Raw genomic sequence first — 22,500 nt, forward strand, 5'->3', positions numbered from 1 at the left:
ATTCACATTGCGGGGCCGGAGAGATGGCTCGGAGGTTAAGAGCACTCACTGCTCTTCCAGAGGTCCTGAGTTCAATTCCCAGCAACCACATGGTGGCTCACAACCATCTGTAATGAGATCTGCAGGCATAACACGGTATACATAACTAAATCTTAAAAAAAAAATTCACATTGTGTGCCTGACTCAGAGGAGAGCTCCCTAACTAGACAGCCCCACTGTGTGCCCCCTCCCTGTCACCTGCAGCCAGTGGGTCCGGGAGACAAAGATGCTGGGAGGTCTGTGCAATTCGCCTTCCCAAAGACGTGAGTCATTTGGTTTCAAGGCCACCCCACAAGCCCAGTTTAAGGCAGTCACACATGTAGGCCACACGGTCATTAGTGTTATCTCCCCCAAACCTGGCCTACCCACCACGTGTGACAAGAACCCCTCCAGCGGGCAGTTTGTACTACATCCTGTGACTCCTGTCTGAAGGAGGACTCTAGAGTCAGACCTCCAGGGCAACTGATCATCAGCATCGTAGCTCTAGCTGCAGAGGTTGCGACATTGGGCTAATTGGGAACACACTGTCAACCCATCAAACAGACCATGGGCAGGCATTGGACCTGACTCTGACCTGCTGGAAGCCAGAAAAGGAAACTTCCTCAGATGGCACCCCGAGAATCCTAACCAAAGTACTTAGGGACAGTTGTGTTCAGGTGCTGGCCCCAACCACCTCCCCACATGCTTAGACCTCAAGGAAGGCGACCCCATGGAAGTTCTATCTGTAGGAATAGCTTCCCTAGACAAACTTCCCACCAGTGCCTCCATTCACAGCTGCGAGCTCCTGAGGACCCAGGAATCCTGAAAACGTGTGCCTCCTTTTAGAAGGTGTTCACATGGAAGAGATGCCATCAGCAAGTAACCATGATCATCATCCAACACTGGGAGGAACACTGAGAAAATGAGACTCAGAGCCTAAAAGAGATCTTGCAGTACTAAGTCCCCGTGCAGAGAAGGGTGGGCTTGCCAATCAAGCGCAGAGGACTGTTTTTGTAATTCTAAGTGCAGGTCTCTCCTATTGCTCATTGGCCGAGCACTCAGGGTTCCATTCTTGCAGATCATCTGCTCCTGTGTCTAGTTCTCATCAAAGTCTGTGCATATGTTTCTCTCTGTAGATTTTGTGGTGGTGTTCGCTTGCTTTGCTTTATTGAGTTACTGTTCTTGAGACAGGTCCCATTCTATAAATCAGACTGTCCTCGAACCCACAGACGTCCTCCTGCCTCTGTCTCCTGACTGCTGGGATTGAAAATGTGCACCACTATACCCGGTAGTCTCTATGCTTCACATCCTGTGTGTTTTAAATCTTTTCAAACCCGTGAACGTTGGAGTATCTGCAGGTCGTTAGGCAAGCGCGGCCAGTTTTGATGGAGGTAGCTATAGTAGCATGTCCCAGTAGGGTCCGGAATCTCCTGTTTATCTCTAGCTAGCCCTAAGTTGATTTAAGGCACTTCATCTTGAAAGTAGAACATTTTTGTTTCTTACCAGTATTAGAAAATAACAGGCCCAGTGGTAAGAGCAGACTCTGTGAAACTGTTGGCCTTGAACCCCATGGTGGCGGTTCCTAGCCCTGCAACACTGTGACCAGGGGACGATTATTTTGCCCTCTCTGAACAAAACTGTCCTCTTCCATCAGAAGAAGACAACTTTTTTCTAGGGCCATCTGTGTACGCCGCAGGAGGGGGGCAGGGGTGCATGACCGGCATGGGGCCTGACAGTTTCTTTTCTTTTATACAAAAAATATTTGCTCATTATATTTTATGTGTGTAAGTGTTTTGACTGTCTGCATGTATATGTGTGACATGCATATCTGGTGCCCAGGGAGGTCAGAAAAAGGTTCTGGAACTGGAGTTCTGGGTGGTTGTGAACCACCATGTAGGTGCTAGAACTTGAACCTAGGTCCTCTGCAAGAGCAACAGGTGTCCATAACCTTGAAGCCATCTCTCTGTTCCCCCGACATGTTTTCTTTGTTCCACAAATGGTAGCTATGGAATCGTTGTCACCTCAGAGCAGTGGTTCTCAACCTTGTGAGTACTGCGATCCTTTAACATGGTTCCAACAATAAAAGTCTTTTAGCTGCTGCTTTGTAACTGGAACTCTGCTACTGCTGAGAATCATAAGGTAAATATTTTTAGAGCTAGAGCTTTGTTAAAGACCCACAAGTTGAGAACCGCTACCTTAGAGGAACTCAAGGGAAGGAGCATGTATTCTGCCCAAAACTGAACAAGTGAGATTAAAGCTGAATCTTGAATAAGGCATTTTCTCAAAGGTGGAGCAGAACACTGTCAGCTGAGAGGACAAGATGGCAATGACAGGCTCGGGTTGGGGGAGGGGTGGGGACAGCCAGGATCTCAAGAAATTCAAATGGTTCAGCATAGCTAGACTGGGCTGTGGTGTTTGAGGCCCGGGAGTAGGACCCTGAATGATCAGAGCTGTGCTATAAATGACCTAACGATATTCTAGGGAGCTCAATTTTGCTGTATTTCAGAAGGGTGTAGCAAAAGCTCCAGCTTGTTAAGTACTATACAAAAATATTTGTGTATGTGATTGTCTGCCTAACAGCCACAGGGTCAGATTGCATGGCTTCTGGACCGGTGGGCAAACCTGGGCATGTAAGGATTAGGTTACTTAATCATCGAAGTCACCGCATAGAGTCCCAGCAGGCTTGGCCGGTGCCTGTCTGAGGACACATTGTCTCATGGGTTGTGACATCTGTCATCTTGTTGCCTCGTTTCTTAAAATGTCATCTCCATTGTTGTCATATTCACCTGGAACCAAAGAAATAAAAGAAACTCTCCACCGATCTCAATTTTTGAGTGCGTCCCTTCCCCAGCAGGCTGTTAGCTGGGAGAAGTAGAGAGGAGGCTCACTAGCCTACTTCCTGATACTGAGTCATTGTTACCTTGAGCCGTATCATTCCCCCACATAAATCAATCACCATGTTATAAACTATTTGAGACACTTTGGTGGAGGTCAAAGGAACGGGCTCATGAAAATTCCCATGTCACCAAAGAGTTTAAACCAGTGTCAAATGTACCATCCTCCACCAAAAGATTAGGAACGTGTGATGCCATTGTCCTAGAAATCTGGAATGTGTGATGTCACCATTTACCCAGTTCTAGAACCTGAACTGTTATTGGTTGCGCCCAGTGAGCGTCTCTAGGCACATCTTCCCTGGAAGAGTGCTAAGCAGGTGCCTCCTCTAGGTTATAATGTCTTAGAGCAAAGTCGAGCACATTCAGCTGGAAACCGGTCCAGCTGATGTGAGCACACTTGCTCATCTGACAGCAGGTCCTGGCCGAGTCCCATGTTGGCCAGCACCGAGCACAGGACAGATGTTGGGGATTACTGAGAAGGATTTGAGGAGGCTGGAGGCTGTAGTGTCTGTGGAAGTAATTCATTGTCGAGAAGCAGACAGGCCCTGCTGAACTCGAGTGAGAAGTTTGAGGAGGCAAGCTTTAGTGGGCACGTGCCCACAGGCTCAGAACAAATGTTAACCGGCGTTCAGCTGAAGGGCACGAGCAAGGCAGGGTTTTTCAGGCAAACTGGACAGAGAAGAGGAAAAGTTCCCAGCCACACAGATTTCCAATTTCATCAGGATTTGTGAAGCAGGACCTTGGTACCAAAGCCTTGGAGGAGCATCCTCTGGTTTCCATGGAGACTTTAGGAAGAGTTTGCAGTGCATGCGTAAGTTCATCCCCTAGGCTGAGCCCAAGCTTCCCCAGTGTGGCATTTCTTCCTTGGTGCCCTGAGTTTATCTAGTGTCCCCAGTCACAGCGTCGTTCCCTGGCAGCTCCACTCACAGCATTGTTCCCTGGCAGCTCCACTCATGGCGTCGTCCCCTAGAGGCTCCACTCCTGGCATCGTCCACCCCACCCAGCAGAAGCCTGCAGGACTCCAGTGGCGAAGGTCAGGGCAAAGCTGGGCAGCTCTGATCCATGGTCCCTTGCAGACTGAAGTGTAGTTCTCAGGAGGTGGCTGGCCAGAGGCTTCACCTTTGCCGAAGTGTTTCCATGTTGCTACTCTGACTTTTTTTCTGAGGTAGCCCCGTGTAGTTCAAAGATACGCTTAATAGTCAAGGCTGACCTTGAACTCCTGATCCTTTTGCCTTTGCCTCACAAGTACTGGGTACCACCATACCTGGACGGTCTTCATATTAAAAAACAAAAAGTATTTATTTACTTACTTATGTATTGCCGCGTTGGGGATGGATCCCAGGGCTTTGCCGCCAAGCTAGGCAAGCGTTCCACAGCTGTATCCACGGCCAGCAGTGCACTGCAGATGTCGTGAACATGGTACACTTCTCATAGCAACCCAAATATATTGGTAACTATGTTTCAGTATGTGCTGTAACTTTAAGAACCAGATTGCTTGCCAAGAATTTAAATAAAGATTCTTGAAGAAGTAAATTTCAGAAACCATCTTCCGATTTCTCCCCCAGTGGTTCTCCCTGCCCGTTTATTTACCATGCTCCAGTAGTCTGGGCAGAATGAGGAGCAGTGAGGGGCGTGCCCAGCTGGGCTGCTCAGGCTCAGCATGACATCAGGGTTACTTTCTGCAGTATAGTTGATTTGCCTTTTTCTAGAGTAAATATGGAGATGCTTCTGCTAAGGAGGAACATCTCATCACCGATAAGGAGAACAATATAACTGACAATAGGTCATTATGACATTTTCAATGAAAAGCAGATTAGAGTCAACATAAAATTATATGTCCTTGGGGTTGAGCACCCTTGTGAGTTAAGTCTCTAAAAGTTTGAGCGAGGACACAGGACGCCTTGGCAGCCGATGCCCCACAACTGGAACCTCAAGCACGAGATCTCCGGTTTTCCAGGGCAGCAAGGTGACATTTCCGAGAGCCCTGCAGGAGGGAGAGAATGGCTGTGACCTTGCACCTTCCTGCAGTCACTGGCTCTCAGACAGCCCAGGTGGCCAGTTAGTGGATGGCCTTGAACTTCTGTTCCTTCTCAGTGAATGTAAAATTCACTTGATAAACTAAAGCAGGGCAATCTAAACCGTACTAGTGGAATTCATGCGAATGGGGAGTTTTTGTTTTGGTTTTGTGATCTCCTTGGTTCTGGCTGTGAAAACTGCAGGAAAACGCTAGCTGTATTTTGTTTCTCATTCTCCGAAAACGTCAAGTTTCCAGAACTAGTGGAGAAACAGGAGACAGTTCTCTAAAAGCCTAAGCAATGCTTCCGTGGGGGAGCAAAGACATAGAGAGGTCTAGAGGCTCATGAAGCACATATGATAGCAAGTGTGATGTACATATTAACTCGGCTTTCAGATGGGGATGTGCCACAAACAGCGGCTGTCCACCACCGAAGGGTCACTGTGCCGTATTCCTGCCTGACTGTGTCTGAGAACTTTGAAATGAGGGACGATATATGGGAAAGATAAATTGAAATAGATTGGAGAAGGAAACGGAGCAAATGTGTTTCCATTAGGCCACGATGAGGAAAAAGGAGGTCTGTTTCATGTAAATTTTCAAGAGTGACCTGGGGAAGAGAGTCAAAAGTACATTAATTAAATTTACAGAGCCAGGGAAGGTGAAGCCCCGGGAGATTCGATGTAAAATATACAGATGGGCTGAGAGAGAAGAGAGGAAGTGAGCAAAGCTTCAGAACACGATATTCCACTTGGAAACGGGCGAGCTAATACAGCGGGGAATACCAGCCCAGAGACAGAGAGCTGCCTCAGAGAGAAAGCCAATAACATGTTGAGTCTGAAAAACTGTACAGACCAAAGCCAGGAAATTGTAAAGTTATGGATCCCGCAGTAACTATAAATTAATTCCTTTGCATATGTGTAGTATTTCATATCATGGTCTGGTGTTAACTTTCACACCTAAATGTGTGTGTGTGTGTGTGTGTGTGTGTGTGTGTGTGTGTGTTTGGCGGGAGTCACCGTTGTAACAGGAGCAGAGGTGTGAACAGGAATGGATCGCCTGCCGAGGTGCCAGGTCACTGAGGGACCTCGGAGCCCAGCTGCTCAGCACGCTGCAGCAGAAGGAGCTGGGGAGTGAACTTGCATGGAAAGGGTTGCACATTTCCAGGTAACCACTGGCAAGTTAGTAGGAAAGGCATCTGTAGCTCACCCCAGGGGGCCCCATTAGCTTTAAATGCTTCCCCACCCCTGATTTTCCTTCCCTTGGAAAGCCTCCTGTGGACCACTCTGTGTTTACTAACACAGTCTCGTTACTGGCAATGAAATCGTGTTTTCCTTTGAAAGCATCCGAACCAGAGATCTGGATGTGTGACTTTGTGCTGCCCTTTGCTGCCACGGACCTTCAGTCAACTTTTAGTGCTGTTTATTCCGGGGTATCTCTCTTCAGCCCCATGGGTGTAGGCGCCCAGACTTTTCTCCTGACTCATCATTTGGACCAGCTCTCTTCTACTCTGTGGCCTTCCCTTCACAAAACACTGACTTTTCACGTTTCTTTCTGACTGTTGCGACATCGCTGGAGGTTTTCCTATGTAGGCCATCCATCTATTAGCATGTGGGCATGATCCTCGGACCTCCTCGGTGCCTGCGACGTCCCCCTCCTCGGCTCCCTCACCATCCTGAGAAAGGCCCCTCCTCTATAACCCAGTTTCCTCTAGGACCTTAAAGGTGATTCCTGGGTTCCCCTTGGCCTCTGGCCCCTGTTGCCTCAACCTCTCAGTCCCTCAGTCTCCCCTCTCCTCACTGCCATCAGCCAGTCTCTCCACTTTATAGTCCACAGCAGGCTCTGACCATTCTCGTCACCACCGCCATCTTTAGCTCCCTTATTCTGTCATTAAGAAATTGCACTTGCTTTTCCCTTCTGGGTTCCTACAGTTCCCCACACCTCTGCCAAGCACATGCATGGGGTTCAGGCATCCACTGGGGGTGGAGTAGGACCCTCCCTCTCACGTAGGAGCAGCTGTGCTCATTTCCCCTGCTCACGGTCACCTTCAGCTGTCTCAGTGTGTTCGATGCCTCTAAACACCCCATTCCTGCCTTTTTAGGTTCTCTCTGGACCTTGAACCTACCTTGACTCCTCTCTAACAGACCTGGGCTCATAGCCTTGGTCCCACCTCCCCTATGCCCAGTCCATTCTCCCGCAGGGTTCCACGCTCCCCCTCTGACACCTTCCTGCCAGCTGTAACTGCAGCTCATGCCCAGCTGCTGAAGAGGCCTCCTCTTTGGCATAACTCCTACCCTCACCTGGACGGCTCTCATAGCTGGTGCCCTCAATTCATATTCCCTGTCCAAAGTGAACTCCACCCAAAGTTCTCTTCTCTAGACTCATCGGCCCTAACAGAGCCCTGCCCTGTGACACTGACCAGGTTTGCTTTACAACAAGCATTATTCCTTGGGTCCCGTGAGTCCTGGCGGCAGCACCTGCTCAGCTGGACCTTGTTGGCTGTGACCAAGAGCCACTTGAGTTTGGAATCTCAAGGTCTTGGGTGTGCTCAGTGGTAGAGCATTTGTCTGGTTAGCGCCAAACCCTGGATTCTACCCGAAACCAGATTCCAACTTTACTACCACCAAAACAACAACAAAAAACCAAACCAACGATACAAACAAAAAAAAAAACATCTCTTTAGCTAGACCTCTACGCCCACTGTGCCAACCCCTGAGATCCAAGAATGAATTTACCCAAATTGTGGCAAATTCCACACAAAAAGACAACAGCCACAAAATAAAGTATCCTCTGTATTCAAATATGACATACCACTTATGTAAACCTGACTAAACATTTAGTCTAATGCTGACTAAACGTTGGCTACCTTTGTCCATGTTGCTCCCAGCATCCTCATTCCCCGATGACGACTGTGTTCATACATCAATCCTCTATATACTAACCTGTGGAAATATAAAGTCCAACATTACTTTGCAGAGATTTGAAATCGTATATAGGGAGAGATTATATTATAAATTCCCTTCTCAGTGATGTGTGTATGTTTGTTTGTTTTAGAGCCACATACTAAGCTTCTTCTTTGTGTGTCCCCGGCATCTGCAGAAAGGGCCACCTAAAAGCTGCTGGGGTGCACAGCTTGCTATGCTAAGAGGAGCAAGACCTTGTCCCCCAGGGCATCCAAGATGGACCTCCATGCCTGTGTGGCTGGTTTAGCCTGTGGAGAGACTCTTAGCAGATTCCCAGTGTCTTCCCTATAATCACGACTGAATGATCAAAACTGTAAAGCCAAGTCGCGTTTCTCTTGTCCAGTTACTGTCCTTTTAGAAAAATGGTATTTCAGTCCTTGTGAACACCCTCTGGGGAGGGCGTAAAAAGCGAGATGACATGTTCTTCATGGTGGTCAGTTTCAGGAGTGAGCGTAAAAGCCACTCACACTCCACAGCCTGTCCAGCCGGCAAGAGTCAGCAACTTTGCTGTTCAGAGTACAGACACACTGCTGCCCGCTCATAGTATACAACAACAGCCTCAGAAACAGTCCAGCCCCTATAGCCACCATCCTAAGGGGCTACATTCTAGGGACAAGACACACTTCTGCCTGCTCAGAGCATACAACAGCCCCCAGGAACAGTGCAGCCCCTTTAACAACCATCTTAAGGGGCTACATTCCAGGAACCACAGAGGAGGGCGTGTCAGTAACGCTGGGCTGGGATTTCTGGAAAGTGGAAGCCGGGTTGTACATTTTTAAAAATTGGCAGTTCATTAAAATAAGAGCTATGAAAACGCCAGCAGATGGTATGAGGGGCATACGGGCTCAGCCCCGAATATAGGCTCAGCTCCGAGTCAGCCGTGCAGCTGCTGTCTGCAAGAACGGGCTTTGAAGCCAACTGCAAGACAGGCCCCAACTCTAGAGTCCACAGCCTGCATTCACATCCCGACTCACCCCAGTGACCTCAGACAAGCCTCTCAACTGCTGTGCCTTGGTCGCTTCCTCTGTGAAGCAGGAACAATTAGTGTCTCCCTTGTGTGAGGTCCCCTCCCTTTCTAAGGATCTAAACAGTAGTACGCAGGGGAAGCCAGGAAAGGGGTTTGATGGAGGAATAGAAGCTGAAAACAAGACCCATCTCTGAGTGTATCATGGGCTGATGATCTCACTGATGGACACAGAGATGGAGGAGGAAGTGAAGATTGGTTTTAGACAATGTACAGGTATATTTTTGCGGTATCCCTATTGGGAGTTGAGTTTTTTTACAGGATGTGCTGGCAAACCCTGGGCACCTAATAGGGTGGCCATGCAACAAATAATTGCTTTAATATGTACCAGGTTCTATCAGATGTCTGCCAAAGCCTGTGATGAAGGTGTATGCTCTCCCCTGAGTAACGAGAGAGTAACGCATCATGAGGCCTCAAACACTGCTGTCAAGAGGGAAGGCCGGCTGTCACTGTGCAATGTACATTCATGGGAGAAATAAATGAACTCGCCAAGCAGGAAGCAGGCTGGAGAGGTGGCTCAGGGGGTCAAGGCACTTGCCACCAAGACTGACAACCTGATACCTATTCTCAGAGCACACATAGTAAAAGAAGAGAACTCACCCTCACAAGGACGCTAAGACCTCCATGTGTGCACGGTTTTTATAAATAAACCAATACATTGAAAAGTAAAAGTCAGAAAGTCCTGGTTTAGGTTCTTAATCCAGTCCTCAGAATGGCAGAGACTTTCCAGTCACCATCCATAATCATAGATTCATCATCAGTCTTCTTCCAGGGGGAACTTTCATTAAAAAGAAAGGAGACAAGGGGAGAGGAGGGAGGAATGAAAGAAGAAGGAAGGGAGGGAGGGAGGGAGGGAGGGAGAGAGAGAGAGAGAGAAAGAGAAAGAAAGAAAGAAAGAAAGAAAGAAAGAAAGAAAGATGGATGGAGACTTTGGTTTAGAATGAGGAGGGAGGGAGAAAGAGACAGGGGAGGGAGAGAGAGAGAGAGAGAGAGAGAGAGAGAAATACACAAGAGGAATCTCAAGGGGGCTGCAGGCTGCTGCTAAATTTCAGTTGCAGTTGTCAGGGCTTAAGAAAACACTGGAGAAAATGTCTCATCGAGGGGTCCCTGGATTGTTCTGCGCTGGGCAGGCAGCTGAGGGGTGGATGACAGCCAGCTGGCAGGGGCTCAGACACCAGGTACCTGCGCCAGCCCCTGAGCTCATTTGCTCCAGAGAAGTCATTTTACAGGCAGAGCTGTCTCGAGATTAGCACACTGCTGCGGTGTGCAGACGTGCGGGAGGGGAGGAGCAGCCCAGACGCGGAGGAAACAAGCTGTAGGTGCTTATTTGTGAAGGGCTTGCCCCAGGGCTTCTCGGGTTCTGGGGAGACAGAAGGCAGTAAAAGCACAGTTAAGTGAATGCTAGGCCTTTGACTCCACGAGGAGGGCACTGCGCTGTCTTGGTTTGAGGGAGAGGAGCTATGCCACCAAGAAGCTAAGTGACCAGAGTCAGTGGTGTTTCTGAGGCTACTGAATATGGAGGTCCGGTCCCTACCTCCACCACTCAGCTACAAGCCCTACCGCTGCCCTTCCAGCACCTTCTTCTCTCTGCAGGTGAGAGCCCCAGGGCCTTGTCTCTGAGGGGACATCCTGTGCACATCCTATGTACTCACAGTACATAGCTCTGAGATATCGAATAAGAGGCAGACTGAGAAATACCACCAGATGCAAAGAGAGAAACGACTTGGACTCTCAGCATCCACCAAGAAAAGCCCAAGTCTCAGGAGAAGCCTAGAATACAGAACAGATTTAAGACATCCCACATCACCCAAGCCTGCACGTCTCCTGTGTGTCACCACCGTGAGCCTCCTATGCCAGTCAGATCACCTGAGGTTCAAGCACCTTTCAAAGACTGATGTTCATTCCTGGCTCTGCGTCCTACTTCCCTTGAAATTGTCAGAGAGATGGATGCCTCTAATAGCGGAGGACAGAGGGCACATGCCTAGGAGGCCAGTCATTGACCCTCCGACACTGATTCTCAAAGGTCATCTTAAGCTGCTGGTGTTAGGTCTAATGATCCTTGCGAGGTAAAACTATCTGCTTCCCAAACCTGTCGTTGAGATTGACCAAAGGACTGAGCGGTAGGGGCTGTTGAGTGAGATAAAATACCTCACAGACAGGGTGTTCGTGCATTCTAAGATGCTCTAAATTACCTGGTTTCCGTTGCTGTGTCTCCCTTCATTCCAACAGGAACAGCAGAGGTTGGGAGGTGGTCCTTCCCAGCATCATCCCTATCAGGCCAATTATCACAGCTTGTCTTCAGTACCTGGACAGCCAGCACTCCGGGTGGGAGCAGAATCTGTCACCATCAGAGGTGGTGGCTGTCTGTCTCTGGCTTGGCTCCCGTTTGTCCGGAAGCCTGGTGTCTCCAGCTCTGAAATCTGTGGAATTCCAGTTCCACCCAAACTAATCCTTAACCTCAGCTGAGGCCACCGGAATCGTTTGCACTCAGCATTTCCTCCTTCCTGTTCTGGAATTCCTTCTGCAGCCTTTCTGATGCCCAGCCATGGGGGTGGGCAAGGGGGGGGGGGGCATTTTCATGAGCAAATACCTCCCCTTTCTCCTCTTTTCTTGTTGAGTACAAAGTTATTGCTAACATCCTTCCCAAGGGGCAGCGCCTGAGCGCGTGCCTGGCTGTGTCTTCAGAGGTTAATAGTACCCAGCATGGCAGCGCTCATGAGCAGTGCAGAGCCTTGGATATAGAGAGCTCTGAGAATCCTCTTGTGTCCCCAGTGAGCAACTCCCCGGTCACGTAGTGTAGGAACTTGCTAGCATGCAGCTCCACGGGTCACCCACCTGAGAACGGCAGTGTCTGACCCTCAGCACAACACCACAGCAGGTGAGAGTCTCTTGAACCCCATTAGTTCCCAAATGTGATTCAGGAATCATTGTGTGACGATCTTGACCACTTCTAGCATGCTGAAGTAAAAACTGTGATTGAAGTCATCTGGATAAAGAAACCAGTGAAGCCTAATAATCCGCGTGGCATGGTGCCGTTCACATGTATTAACTCATTTAAATCTCAGGTAACCGCTCCTCAGGTGGGCCTGATATTTTCTTCATTTTCAGAGGAAGGAACTGAGGCACCAGCACCGTCACTGAGTAAGAAATAAATGGCAGCGCCAAGGTTGGTGGCAGTTTATCCCTGTCTAGTGAATATTCGTGACACTCCCCAAATTCAGATGTGGAAGCATTCACTTCCACTGTAATGGGCGGAAGAGATAGGGCCACGAACAGGTAAATCCATTCAGAACAGTCACGAATTGGTTTCCTCTAGTAGCTTGTGCGCCTCCTCAGAGGGGCAGCCAGGAGCTCTCTGGCACTTACTCTCCGTGCACACTGGCAATAGAAGTCCAGCTTTCCGTTAGCAACCTGGAAACGAGGTTTGTTGAGCTTGACTGTAAATAAACACGATATCCTGCCCGTGCACGGGTCCTCAGCAAGGTTCTGGAAGTCACAGATGTGCCCCGGCCAGAGGAGTCGCAGCTTGCTGAGGTTGGCCGACAGGCAGGATGGACATGGCAGAAGCATCTGCCGCAAGCCTTGCTTCGATGCGTCACTCCTGACGGTGGAAGCAGGGACCCCCATGTTTTAAACTACCCAACACAGTGTTAACCTTGCCCGGTTTCAGCCAGGAATGAGCCACACAAGTCGGCAGCAGCTGTTTCCTTGCCTTAATTCTCCATGCCACACCCTATGCCCTACAGCGTGAGAATTGTTGTGTCTCTTGACATCCAGATCAGTTCAGCCCTCAGTACCTGTGTATACTGATTCCATACCAGGGGATTCAGCCAACCATGGTTGGGGGAAATCTGGGCTGAATCTGCACAGGTTTGTTCTCTCTTCAATATTCCTGAAATAATACAGCCTGACATCCATTCCAATAGTGCCCGCTTGGTGTTTGGTGTCACAGTCACCTAGAGAGGGCTGGAAGTCTACAAGGACATGTGTGGGTTCTACACAGAACTACACTGTTATGTGTGACCAGCTTGAGCACCTATGGGTTTGGGTATCCCGGGGGTCCCCAGGATATAAAGGACTGTGGAAGTAGTTACTGGAAACCAAACAAATATAAATAACCCCGGAATGTAGTGAAATCAGCCATCCTTTCTCTACAACAAGATCCCCAAGAGAAAAATGGAGAAACCATATGAGCATTTGAAAAGAAAAAATAGTTGTGAATTTGCAGAATTTTAGATTCAACCTAATAAGAAAATTGCTGTCCATACCCCTGTTTGGGCAGTGTTCTCTCACCAGCGTGGTGACTGTCCTGGAGTTTAGCTGTTGTTCCAAACAAGAGCACCTTGTGTTGTGTGTTGGGGAGGAAGAGGGCCTTGTGTGCTTCAGCTTGTTTCTCCTTCCAGCAGCATGTGTTTGTTTATGTGTTGCTTACTTGCTTCTTTCTGAGTTTCTGAGACACAGTCTTAGGTGTTCCAACTCAGCCTGGAACTCCATATGTAGCCCCGGCTGACCTCGAACTCAAAGCAAGCCTCCCGCCTCAGCCTCCCGAGTCCTGGGATTGACAGTAGGCATGAGCCACCACACCTGCTCAGAAAAGATCAGCTTCCCTCTCCGGGGGAGCATTCTCGTATTTATCCCCACCTCACTATTTATTAGTGAGGTATTTATACCTCACTAAGGTGACCCTTAGTGAGAGTAGTCCCACTCTGTGAAGGATGTCATTGCTCCAGGGAGCCACTGGGGTGACAAAAAGCCAGTCACCGCTGGGATAAGGAGCACCCGGAAGGGCTCACACTGTTGTGTTTGTGTGGCCATCGGTGGCCTCCTGGACTTCCTGTGAGGTGAATCACTGGCTTCCTGGTGACGGGGCATTCCCACCCTAGGTGTCTACCTGAAAGGAATGGAAACGTGTCCATAAAACAAGACTGTGCAGAGACCTGCACAGCAGCCTTATTCTGAGCAACAGGCCCGAGGTGGAAACGACCCAGGTGTCCATCAGCAGGAGAGAGAATAAACAAGATGCCCTAGACTCGCACAATGCCTGCCGGAGAGAGAATGGGGGTGTGGCACAGATTCACGGTGCAACATGGATCAGTCTCGACAGCCTTATGTTGAGTGAAGAAAGCAAGATCAAACAAACCCATACTCTGTTGTGTCATTTGGATGACATTCTAGAATCAGCCAGACTGCTCCAATGCCATAAATCAGGGCATCCATTGTTTCGTGGGACAGAAATTGGCTGGAAAGGATAGACACAGGAGAGCCCTATTCCCAGCGATGTGTGCACAGTGCACTTACCGGTCAGTCAGGCCTCCCGAGGGCCACACAGCTCCCGTCTGTGTAGGCTGCTGCCCAACAACCTGGGCAGACCAAGCTTGTCACCACCCCGCAGAGAACAGCTCATCCTAAAGCTGACTCCTCCAATTCCAGCACTCAGAAGACCGAAGCAGGAGACTGAGGCTGGGATCCAAGGCCAGCCTGGGCTAGAGAGTAACACCCAGTTTCAAAAACCAAAACAAAATAAGCAAACCAACAAAATCAGCTCCCAGTAGAAAGGGCAGAGAACGTCCTAACCCTTCGCCCGCACGTTCATAGACAGCACAGCTTTGGAGAGACGCACTTCGAAGCCAGACTGAAGTTCTTTAGCCTTTGACTTGAAAATCAGTTTCCAAGCATGGGGTAGGTGACAGGTTGAGAAGGTTACAAGGGGCCACAAGCAAAGCCTTGCGCAGGCTCACATTCTAATCTATCCTTGTGTTACTAGGCAGGGTGGAGCTCTCGTCCCCTTCAGTGTTTCTGTTTTTATTATTTCCTACATTCTACAGAAATTCTTTTATTTACAATGTGAAGCTGGTACCTGGAGTTTCTGGCGGAAGCAGATGCCAAGGCCCCGTAGTGAGACCTGTGTTCACCTGGGACTCTGGGGCTTCCTCCGTGGACACTCACTTGGGGAGAGGGGAGGGGCTGGTCTCCCTGAAGTTAGGACAGGGAGCTGGTTCAAGGTTAGGTCACCACAGCTGGGGGGGGATTCCTCTCTGGAGACAGGGGTGTGAAGATAGCGCAGTGTTTTTATTCCTTTAAAAATGTCTGTAGAGGACTAAGTACTGCACTTTAAGGGACGTCTTACTACACAGTGGCACCCAACAGCCTTGGTCCCTGTTCCTTGGAGGGAAACTGTAGCCTTCTCCACACTCACCACATCTTTCCAATGTTTCTGAGACACGCCTTTAATTTCAGTTCTGTGTGCTTCATAGTCGTAGCACCTAGCTCTAAAGACCAACCATGGAATAGTAACGTACCTATGGGCTCTACAGACCAACCATGGAATAGTAGCGTACCTATGGGCTCTACAGACCAACCATGGAATAGTAACGTACCTATGGGCTCTACAGACCAACCATGGAATAGTGGCGTACCTATGGGCTCTACAGACCAACCATGGAATAGTAACGTACCTATGGGCTCTAAAGACCAACCATGGAATAGTAGCGTACCTATGGCTTTTTGAGTCTTGGACTCAGTTTGAAGTACTGCATTGTTGTGGGGTGACTGAATTCTTTAATCAGTGAACCCAGCAGACGTTTCTGTCCATATCCTCCGCAGGAGAGCCTGATCCCATCCTTCCACGCACGGAGCACCAGCCTGGCCATTCACAGTCACAGTGTATGCGTGGACTCTGTAGACAACGTTAGTCACGGGGCTGCTCCAGCCCCTGCCTAGGTTGCCTGGGTGGAGAGTGGAAGTTGACTTTGCTGTCACTTACTAACACTTGTTTTCTATAGACAAACAGGAAGTGGAGATAAACAAAGAGATGTGAGGTCACAGCTCCTTATGGTCGCCACCCAGACACATGTTCGACATGTCATTCGTGTGTTTTTCCCAGTCGCATAAGCAGCTGCATGTATGACGAGGTAGATCCTGTCCAGACCACCAGGGTATGAGCCACTTCACAGACTTTGCAATCTGGAAAGTTCTTATTTGTTTGTTTGTTTGGTTGGTTGGTTGGTTTTGTTTTCTTTTTGAGGCAGGGTCTTCCTATGTAGCGTTTCCTAGTCCAGAACTCACTGTCGACCTGGCTGGCCTCGAACTCTCAGAGATCAGCAACCTCTGCTCCTGAGTGCTGGGATCAAAGATGTACTCTACCACACCGTCCCACCTTGTTAAATGTGGGGGTATGACATGACACAATGATATCAGGACGATGCGTGTTGATGGAGACTAAGATACATCCCCTGCCTACTAGACAAGGTGCAGACGCGTGTCGGTCTGTCATTGGGGGAAATATCCTTTCTCTTTCCCCTTCAAACAGTGATGCTTCAGATCTACTGAAATCAACTGGCAATGGTATAGTCTCTGGGGAAATGTGTGCTTGTATTTTCCCTCTCTTTCTCAAGAAAGAGAGCTTCCAGTTATCTCTGAGATCTAGAAGATTCACAGGGGAGCGGGAAGGGGGGGGCACACGGAGTTGTCAAGGAAGAGAAAAACCTTCAGGGGTGGGAATGGGCCAGAAGGGCCAAAGTTCTCTGGTGTCCTGTTGGACCCCGGTGTCGCCTTCCTCTGGGAGGGAAATTTAATCCTCTTCACAGTTGGTACTCCAGTGAGGAGACTAAATAAAGGCCACAGGGATCCTAGTTGCTGGATCTCTTCTCCAGGTGGAAACAGGAAAAGCAGAGAAAACTCTCATCAATACTTGCTGACCCTTATGTGTGGGATTAAAATTCCTCATTGTTCCCAGATGCAGTTTTGGGGTGATGTTCCCTGGGTTTCTTCAGTGTGTCTGGAAAGACCACTTCAGGCTTAGCTTGAGGCTTGGATCAGTGGCCCTGCCTTCTCCACAGACCCTGTGACAGCATCCCTTGGAGGGTCTTCGAAAGCATCTGGTTAACTTAGCGATGTGATGTGACATCTCTATGTCCGTACAGTAACTGTAATGTTTCTTTCACTGTGGACTGTAATCCGTTCAGGAAGCCTTTGTCTCCCTTCTCGTTTCTATGCTAGGAGAGCGCTTTCAAGAATATTCTTGCCTTGCCTCTTCATACTTCCCTTTTGTGGGATGAATTCCCAGAGGGGTGATCGATAGGAAAACGCACTCACATGTTTGCATACACAAAAATGGATACTCTCAACTTTGGGAAAAGTCAGGGACCAAGTTGTGCTTTTGTTTCCCCTGCCTCAAACTTCACTGTGGGTCAGCAGAATTGTCATGAATGCCAAGAGCCACAAGCAGGGCCATGTGTATGATGGAGCTCAGAGGCAAGAAGCTGTGATCATATGTGGGCTTGTCCAGACAGGCTGTGTAGGTGCTCTGACTAGGGGATGCTCTCACAGAGGCGCTGCAGGTAGAAAAAGCAACCTGAGTTGATGCTCGGATGCCAGGCTGCGACCAGGAGCATCCGTGGGAAAGGAAGGAGTTGCCCTGGGATCCCCCTGATTCTCCACCCCTGCAGTCCTTGTGAGGTGGTGAGATGACAGTCTCAGTTCCTCTGCTCTTCCCCCCACCCCGTGATCCTCACCTCTGTGGCTCTCACCTCTGCGAACCTCACCTCTGTGACCCACCCCTCTGACCCTCATTCCTGCAGCCCTCATCTCTGCAGCCCTCATCTCTGCAGCTCTCACCTCTGTGGCCCTCACCTCTACGGCCCTCACCTCTACAGCCCTCACCTCTGCGAACCTCACCTCTGCGACCCTCACCCCTCTGACCCTTACTCCTGCAGCCCTCATCTCTGCAGCCCTCACCTCTGTGACCCTCACCTCTGTGACCCTCACCCACCCCTCTGACCCTCACTCCTGCGGCCCTCATCTCTGCAGCCCTCACCTCTGTGACCCTAACCCCACTGTGCACTAAGTTCTAGCAAAACAAAGTTCTAGTCAGTGAAATGGAAAGAAACCCAGGGAGCAGCAGGACCCAGCTATACTTTAGCTCCGCTCCCTTAGCCAGACAGCTGCCCTGTGAAACTGCCTTGTCAGTCTTCAGCTGGTTCCGTGCTCCTGACCTTTGTTTGCTCCAAACCAAACTATGAGGAGTCAGGATCCCCAGTCCCCGTTTCTGTTCAGAGCAAGCTGTTCCCGCCCTCTGCTTTGGTCCCCAGCATCTCCCTTACTACAACTAGCTGCCACTCTCTGCCTCCCAGCCTCTGTGCTGCCAGCCCAAACTGTCCTGCGCTTACACGGCTGGGAGCAAGAAAGTCCACCAAAAGCTGTGTTCCATGCCCTCCATCCCCTTGCTGTCATCTCCCTCTGACCCTCTCTAGCTGCCCTTTGGTTTGTGGTGTTTGGGGTTGGTATGTTGTGTGCTGCTGGTGCTGTTGTTCATTGAGGGAGGGGATATTGACACAGCACCTCACATAGCCAGGCTGGCCCTTGAACTGTCTCTGTTGTCTCCATCACTGACGCACCCTGCCTTCCTTACCTTGCCTTCTTAAGCCCAGCATGTGGTGTACACCTGTGGTCCCTGCCTGGGGGCAGAAAGGCTGTAGGCTCAGGAGTTGAAAAATGAGTTATAAGACATAAAAATAGAAAAAAAATCAGCAATAAAACTTAACAAAGGAGTTCTCCTATAACTGCCATGCTTGCCCTTGGCAGACTCCATGTTTCCAACCCCCTGAAGCCAGGTAACAAGGACATCTTCCACTTCCGAATGGAGGGAACCAATGGCCTTTGCACTGGTCAGTCATGGGATGCTGGGCCCACGAAGAGCAGTAAAGGGAAGTGGGCCGCTGCATGGTAAACAAAGGGAGCCTCAGGAAGCAGTTGATTCCACAGAAGGATGGTGCTAACATTTCTCTCTGGGGAGACTTAGAAGAGCATTCTGTTCAGGAGGGAGCTTGAGGTTCCGAAGCAGGGACAACACCAGAAGTCAAGCTGAAAGGATGGAGGTGAGAGCTAGCGGAGACCAGACAAGGAGCCAGGCCAGCTGTCCCCAGCCTCCCCATCACTTCCATGTTGTGCGATGCTCCACGCTGATTAAATCGCCTCCCGCCGTTTGACGGACAACCTGTAATAGGCTGTGACTTGTGTTTCTTGCAGGCGACCATGGTCCTGAGCTCTGCATCCTTCTGGTTGGGATTGTTCCTGGTTCCAACTGCGTGTCTGATTGAAGATGTGGTGTGGCGAGCGTAAGTACACAGTGACATCATGCCTTCAGGCCTTGCACCTCTCTCCTTTTACTAGGGGCTATGGGAATTAAGAAGAAATGGGACTTCTAGCGCTTGCCAAACAAAGGGGGTTATTTATTTATTTGGGGGAGATTGTTTAAGTTTAAGATTGTGCTTCATTTTGATAGGAGAATGCAGAGGCAAAGGAACAGAGAACAGAGATCACGTGACAGCCAGTAGGGCCATTGCCTTGTGTGTGACTGTTAGTCTGTTTCCAAACACAGACACATCTCATCACGTTTAGGAAACACGACCGAAGACTCTTTCCACACCTTAAAGCTGATGCCAAGCAAGCCCAGATAGTGCCTGGCTCTCAGCCCTGTGTACAGTAGAAAATCATAGGCAGGTCAGTCACTCCCCTGACAGAAGGGAAGGAGACCTCATCCTTCTAACCAGCTCACAGCAGGAGCCCTGCCAATCAATTCTTCTCAAGAGCCGATTTTACACCTCTGTAAGAAAATCTCATCACAGATATAAAATTATAATGCAGATTACATGGGAATTAGCTCAAACTTGCTTCCCACTCCTCTGTTTTCCATTCATACCTTTCCTAAAATATAAAGAAACACTGATGTCCCAAGAGAATCTAGCCTCTAACTTCATTCAGGCGAAGGTGAGAGATGGCTCTAAGGCCCATAGTACTGGTTTAGGCTCAGATGGGCCTAGTTCCTCCTAGAAATATGGCCAATTTCCCTGAAAATTGAGACTTCTAGCTTGGGCAAACCACAATTATTTCAGGGCCCTGAGGTAGCAAAGTGAGATTTTTAACCCAAGCCTTCCAGGAAAAGACACCAGGTCTCATTTTTTTATCTCTTCATTCCTCCTACACTCGGCAGGAATTATTCTTGCCTGACGGGGATCTCTTGTGAAAAAGTCTTCATTTGGCCACTATCTTGACAGCTGATTGTGCTGGCGCGGAGAGAGGGGAACAATAATTTTCCTAGAATGAATATTTGCTTATGTTTTTCTTCCGCTAAGTTTTTCGACTACTACCAAAAACCAAATCATTTGAACTTCTTAAATTCATTTGCTAACTAACCAACTGCTTCTGTCTCATCTGCTACGACTGTGTTCTGTAAACGGCACAGTTGGAACCTGCAGGATGGCTGGAGCCAGGAAAGATATTTCCTTAACCTACGAGATGCCCTGTGAGGAAATAGTCATTCCATCACGTGTTCCTTGAGCCAGTAGGCCCAGTTTGGGCACAACATGTTTATTCCCTAGCTGAGTTTGTACAGCTCTGCAAATAAGTTAGCTTCAGGGCCGAGCTCCTTCTTGACTTGGCTGCGTCTGACGGGAAGTAATTACGGGCTTACAAAATTTGTCCCCAACTATCTTAATTCAGCTATCTTAAATTAATGCCATGAAAACAGAGTTTTATTGAGGCTCATTCCTTCCGCCAAGTGGGTCTTCAGCAAATGTATCTTTGTTTCATTTCAATAAGAGAGTTTTGCAAGAGGGTTGCAAAGGCTCTGCCTTCCCCTGTGTCTTCAGAACCCCTTCCAATACATTTTTGCAAGTACAAGTCCTCTGTCACCATGAAGCAGACAGATGATATCTTGCCTTCAGCAAGCTTGTCTTGGTCCCATTTGTAGGACCTAGGCTATAAAATTAACACCATTTACATTTTAACAATGATAAATCATATGATACTACTTCCAGCTCTGGCATATGGGAAGAGTAAAAATCACTTTCTCTCCAAGGAGCTTGCCAGCTGGGTTCCAACCAGGACCAGAGCCCCACAGAAAGGTCTGAGGAGCCAGCAAGGAGGGCTACCCTTGCCGGTTGTATTGTTAGGGCCCTGGCAGGGGCTGCCTGCTGCCTGCTGCCTGGCAGGGTTGGTAAGCACAGCTTCTCCTAGGAATGGCATCTTATCATTTGACAGAGACAGAAGGGGCCCTACTGACTTACGTAACCACTTTCCGAATGCATTTTGCTCTTGCATTATTGAGAGGAGCTAAAACAGTGTGTTAAATTAGCCCAAACTATATGCCCATTTGCGTCTTTGTTTTTTGTTTTTGTGTTTTTTTTCTAGTCAAGGTTTCTCTGTGAAACAGTCCTGACTGTCCTGGAACTCACTCTGTAGTCCAGGCTGGCCTCAAACTCACAGAGATCCGCCTGCCTCTGCCTCCCGAGTGCTGGGATTAAAGGTGTGCACCACCACTGCCCAGCGTATATGCCCATTTGCGATATCTGCTTGATGCCTAAACTTCTGCTGTCCCCATCCTGAAGAACAAGAGTTTCGTGAATGTATGTGGGCCCATATTATACTGGGAGCTGAAATTTGCCAAGGCCAGTGAATCTGGTGGCTCCCCCCAAGGACAGAAAGTATGTGGCAGACTGATTGCCCCCGGCAAAGCCACAGAGCTCCCCTGTGGCCCTTGTGTCTGAACTGCCATTCTGCAAAGCTTTAGAAAACGTTCTCCACACTCCCATGGCCCACCATGCTCTACACAGTGATTCTCAACCTGTGGGTCGCAACCCCTTTGGGGATCGCATATCCGATATTTACATTAAGATTCGTATCAGTAGCAAAGTTAGTTATGAAGTAGCAATAAAATAATTTTATGTTTAGGGGTCACCACCACACTGAGGAACTATATTAAAGGGTTGTAGCATCACTGTCTACATCGACCCATCCTTTGATCTCTGATGTCTCGCTCACTTTCTCTAACACAGCCCTCACAATAACAAAAAATTCTCCCACTGAGCGATACTCCCAGCCCTTGTTTTTTTCATTTTGGGGGGGGGTTTGTTTCATTTTGTTTTAAGAAAAGTTCTTTCTACATAGCCCAGGCTGGCTCTGATGTTAAGATTCCCCTGCCTCAGTTCATGAGTGCTGTTCCTGCAGGCGCTGCCAAAGGCTGTTGCCCTGTCTTTGGAAACTTTCTTACAGAGCAGGCCTGGCTTTTCAAGGGGATATCACGAGCACCTAAGAGGCTGAGTGACTCACTTCTAGGCACCTCTTCCTTCCTTTAGCCAGCCCCTTATCTCCATTCCAGGACCTGGCTGCTAGGAGTTAAAGGAGAGAATCAGGATGAGGTCATTTGCTCTTCCCACAGTTTGTCAGCTTTCTGGATGAAGACCGTTGTTAGCCTATCTGAAGTCAGATTTGGAACACCATAAAAAGCCTGCCCTATTATTTCTCCAAAGTTTGATGAGGGCCCAAATGGCCCTAATTGTTTATTAACATAATTGACTCTCTGTGACCCCTGGCTAGTGAGGAGTCTTGTCAGATGTGTGGAGTGTAAACCGTGCAGAACTGTTTTAATATCGGTTAGCCTGCGCTCTCCCAAAACGCTTACCTGTGACAGTGTAAGCAAACTGCCAGGTAGATGTGGCTCTGCATCCAGAAGAAACTGGTTACTGTCACGCTCTAGAAGCGGTGCAGAGCTCAAGGCCACCGACCGTGGTGGAACACCCTTCCTTATATGAA

General features: G+C 49.0%; 1 protein-coding gene across 3 annotated transcripts in view; it reads left to right on the forward strand.

The window, feature by feature from the left end:
- The window catches only part of Atp8a2 (ATPase phospholipid transporting 8A2), a 537,082-nt gene that overhangs the window by 457,692 nt on the left and 56,890 nt on the right, over nt 1–22,500 (forward strand). For all 3 annotated transcript variants that reach the window (XM_041633810.1, XM_041633811.1, XM_041633812.1), the window contains exon 34: nt 18,937–19,025. In XM_041633810.1, the coding sequence (XP_041489744.1) occupies nt 18,937–19,025 (89 nt within the window). The remainder of the gene's footprint in view (nt 1–18,936; nt 19,026–22,500) is intronic.

This window comes from Microtus oregoni, unplaced genomic scaffold (genome assembly GCF_018167655.1).
Source record: "Microtus oregoni isolate MIOR12 unplaced genomic scaffold, Mior012 000045F_ref0000178, whole genome shotgun sequence".
Classification (NCBI taxonomy): Eukaryota; Metazoa; Chordata; class Mammalia; order Rodentia; family Cricetidae; genus Microtus; species Microtus oregoni.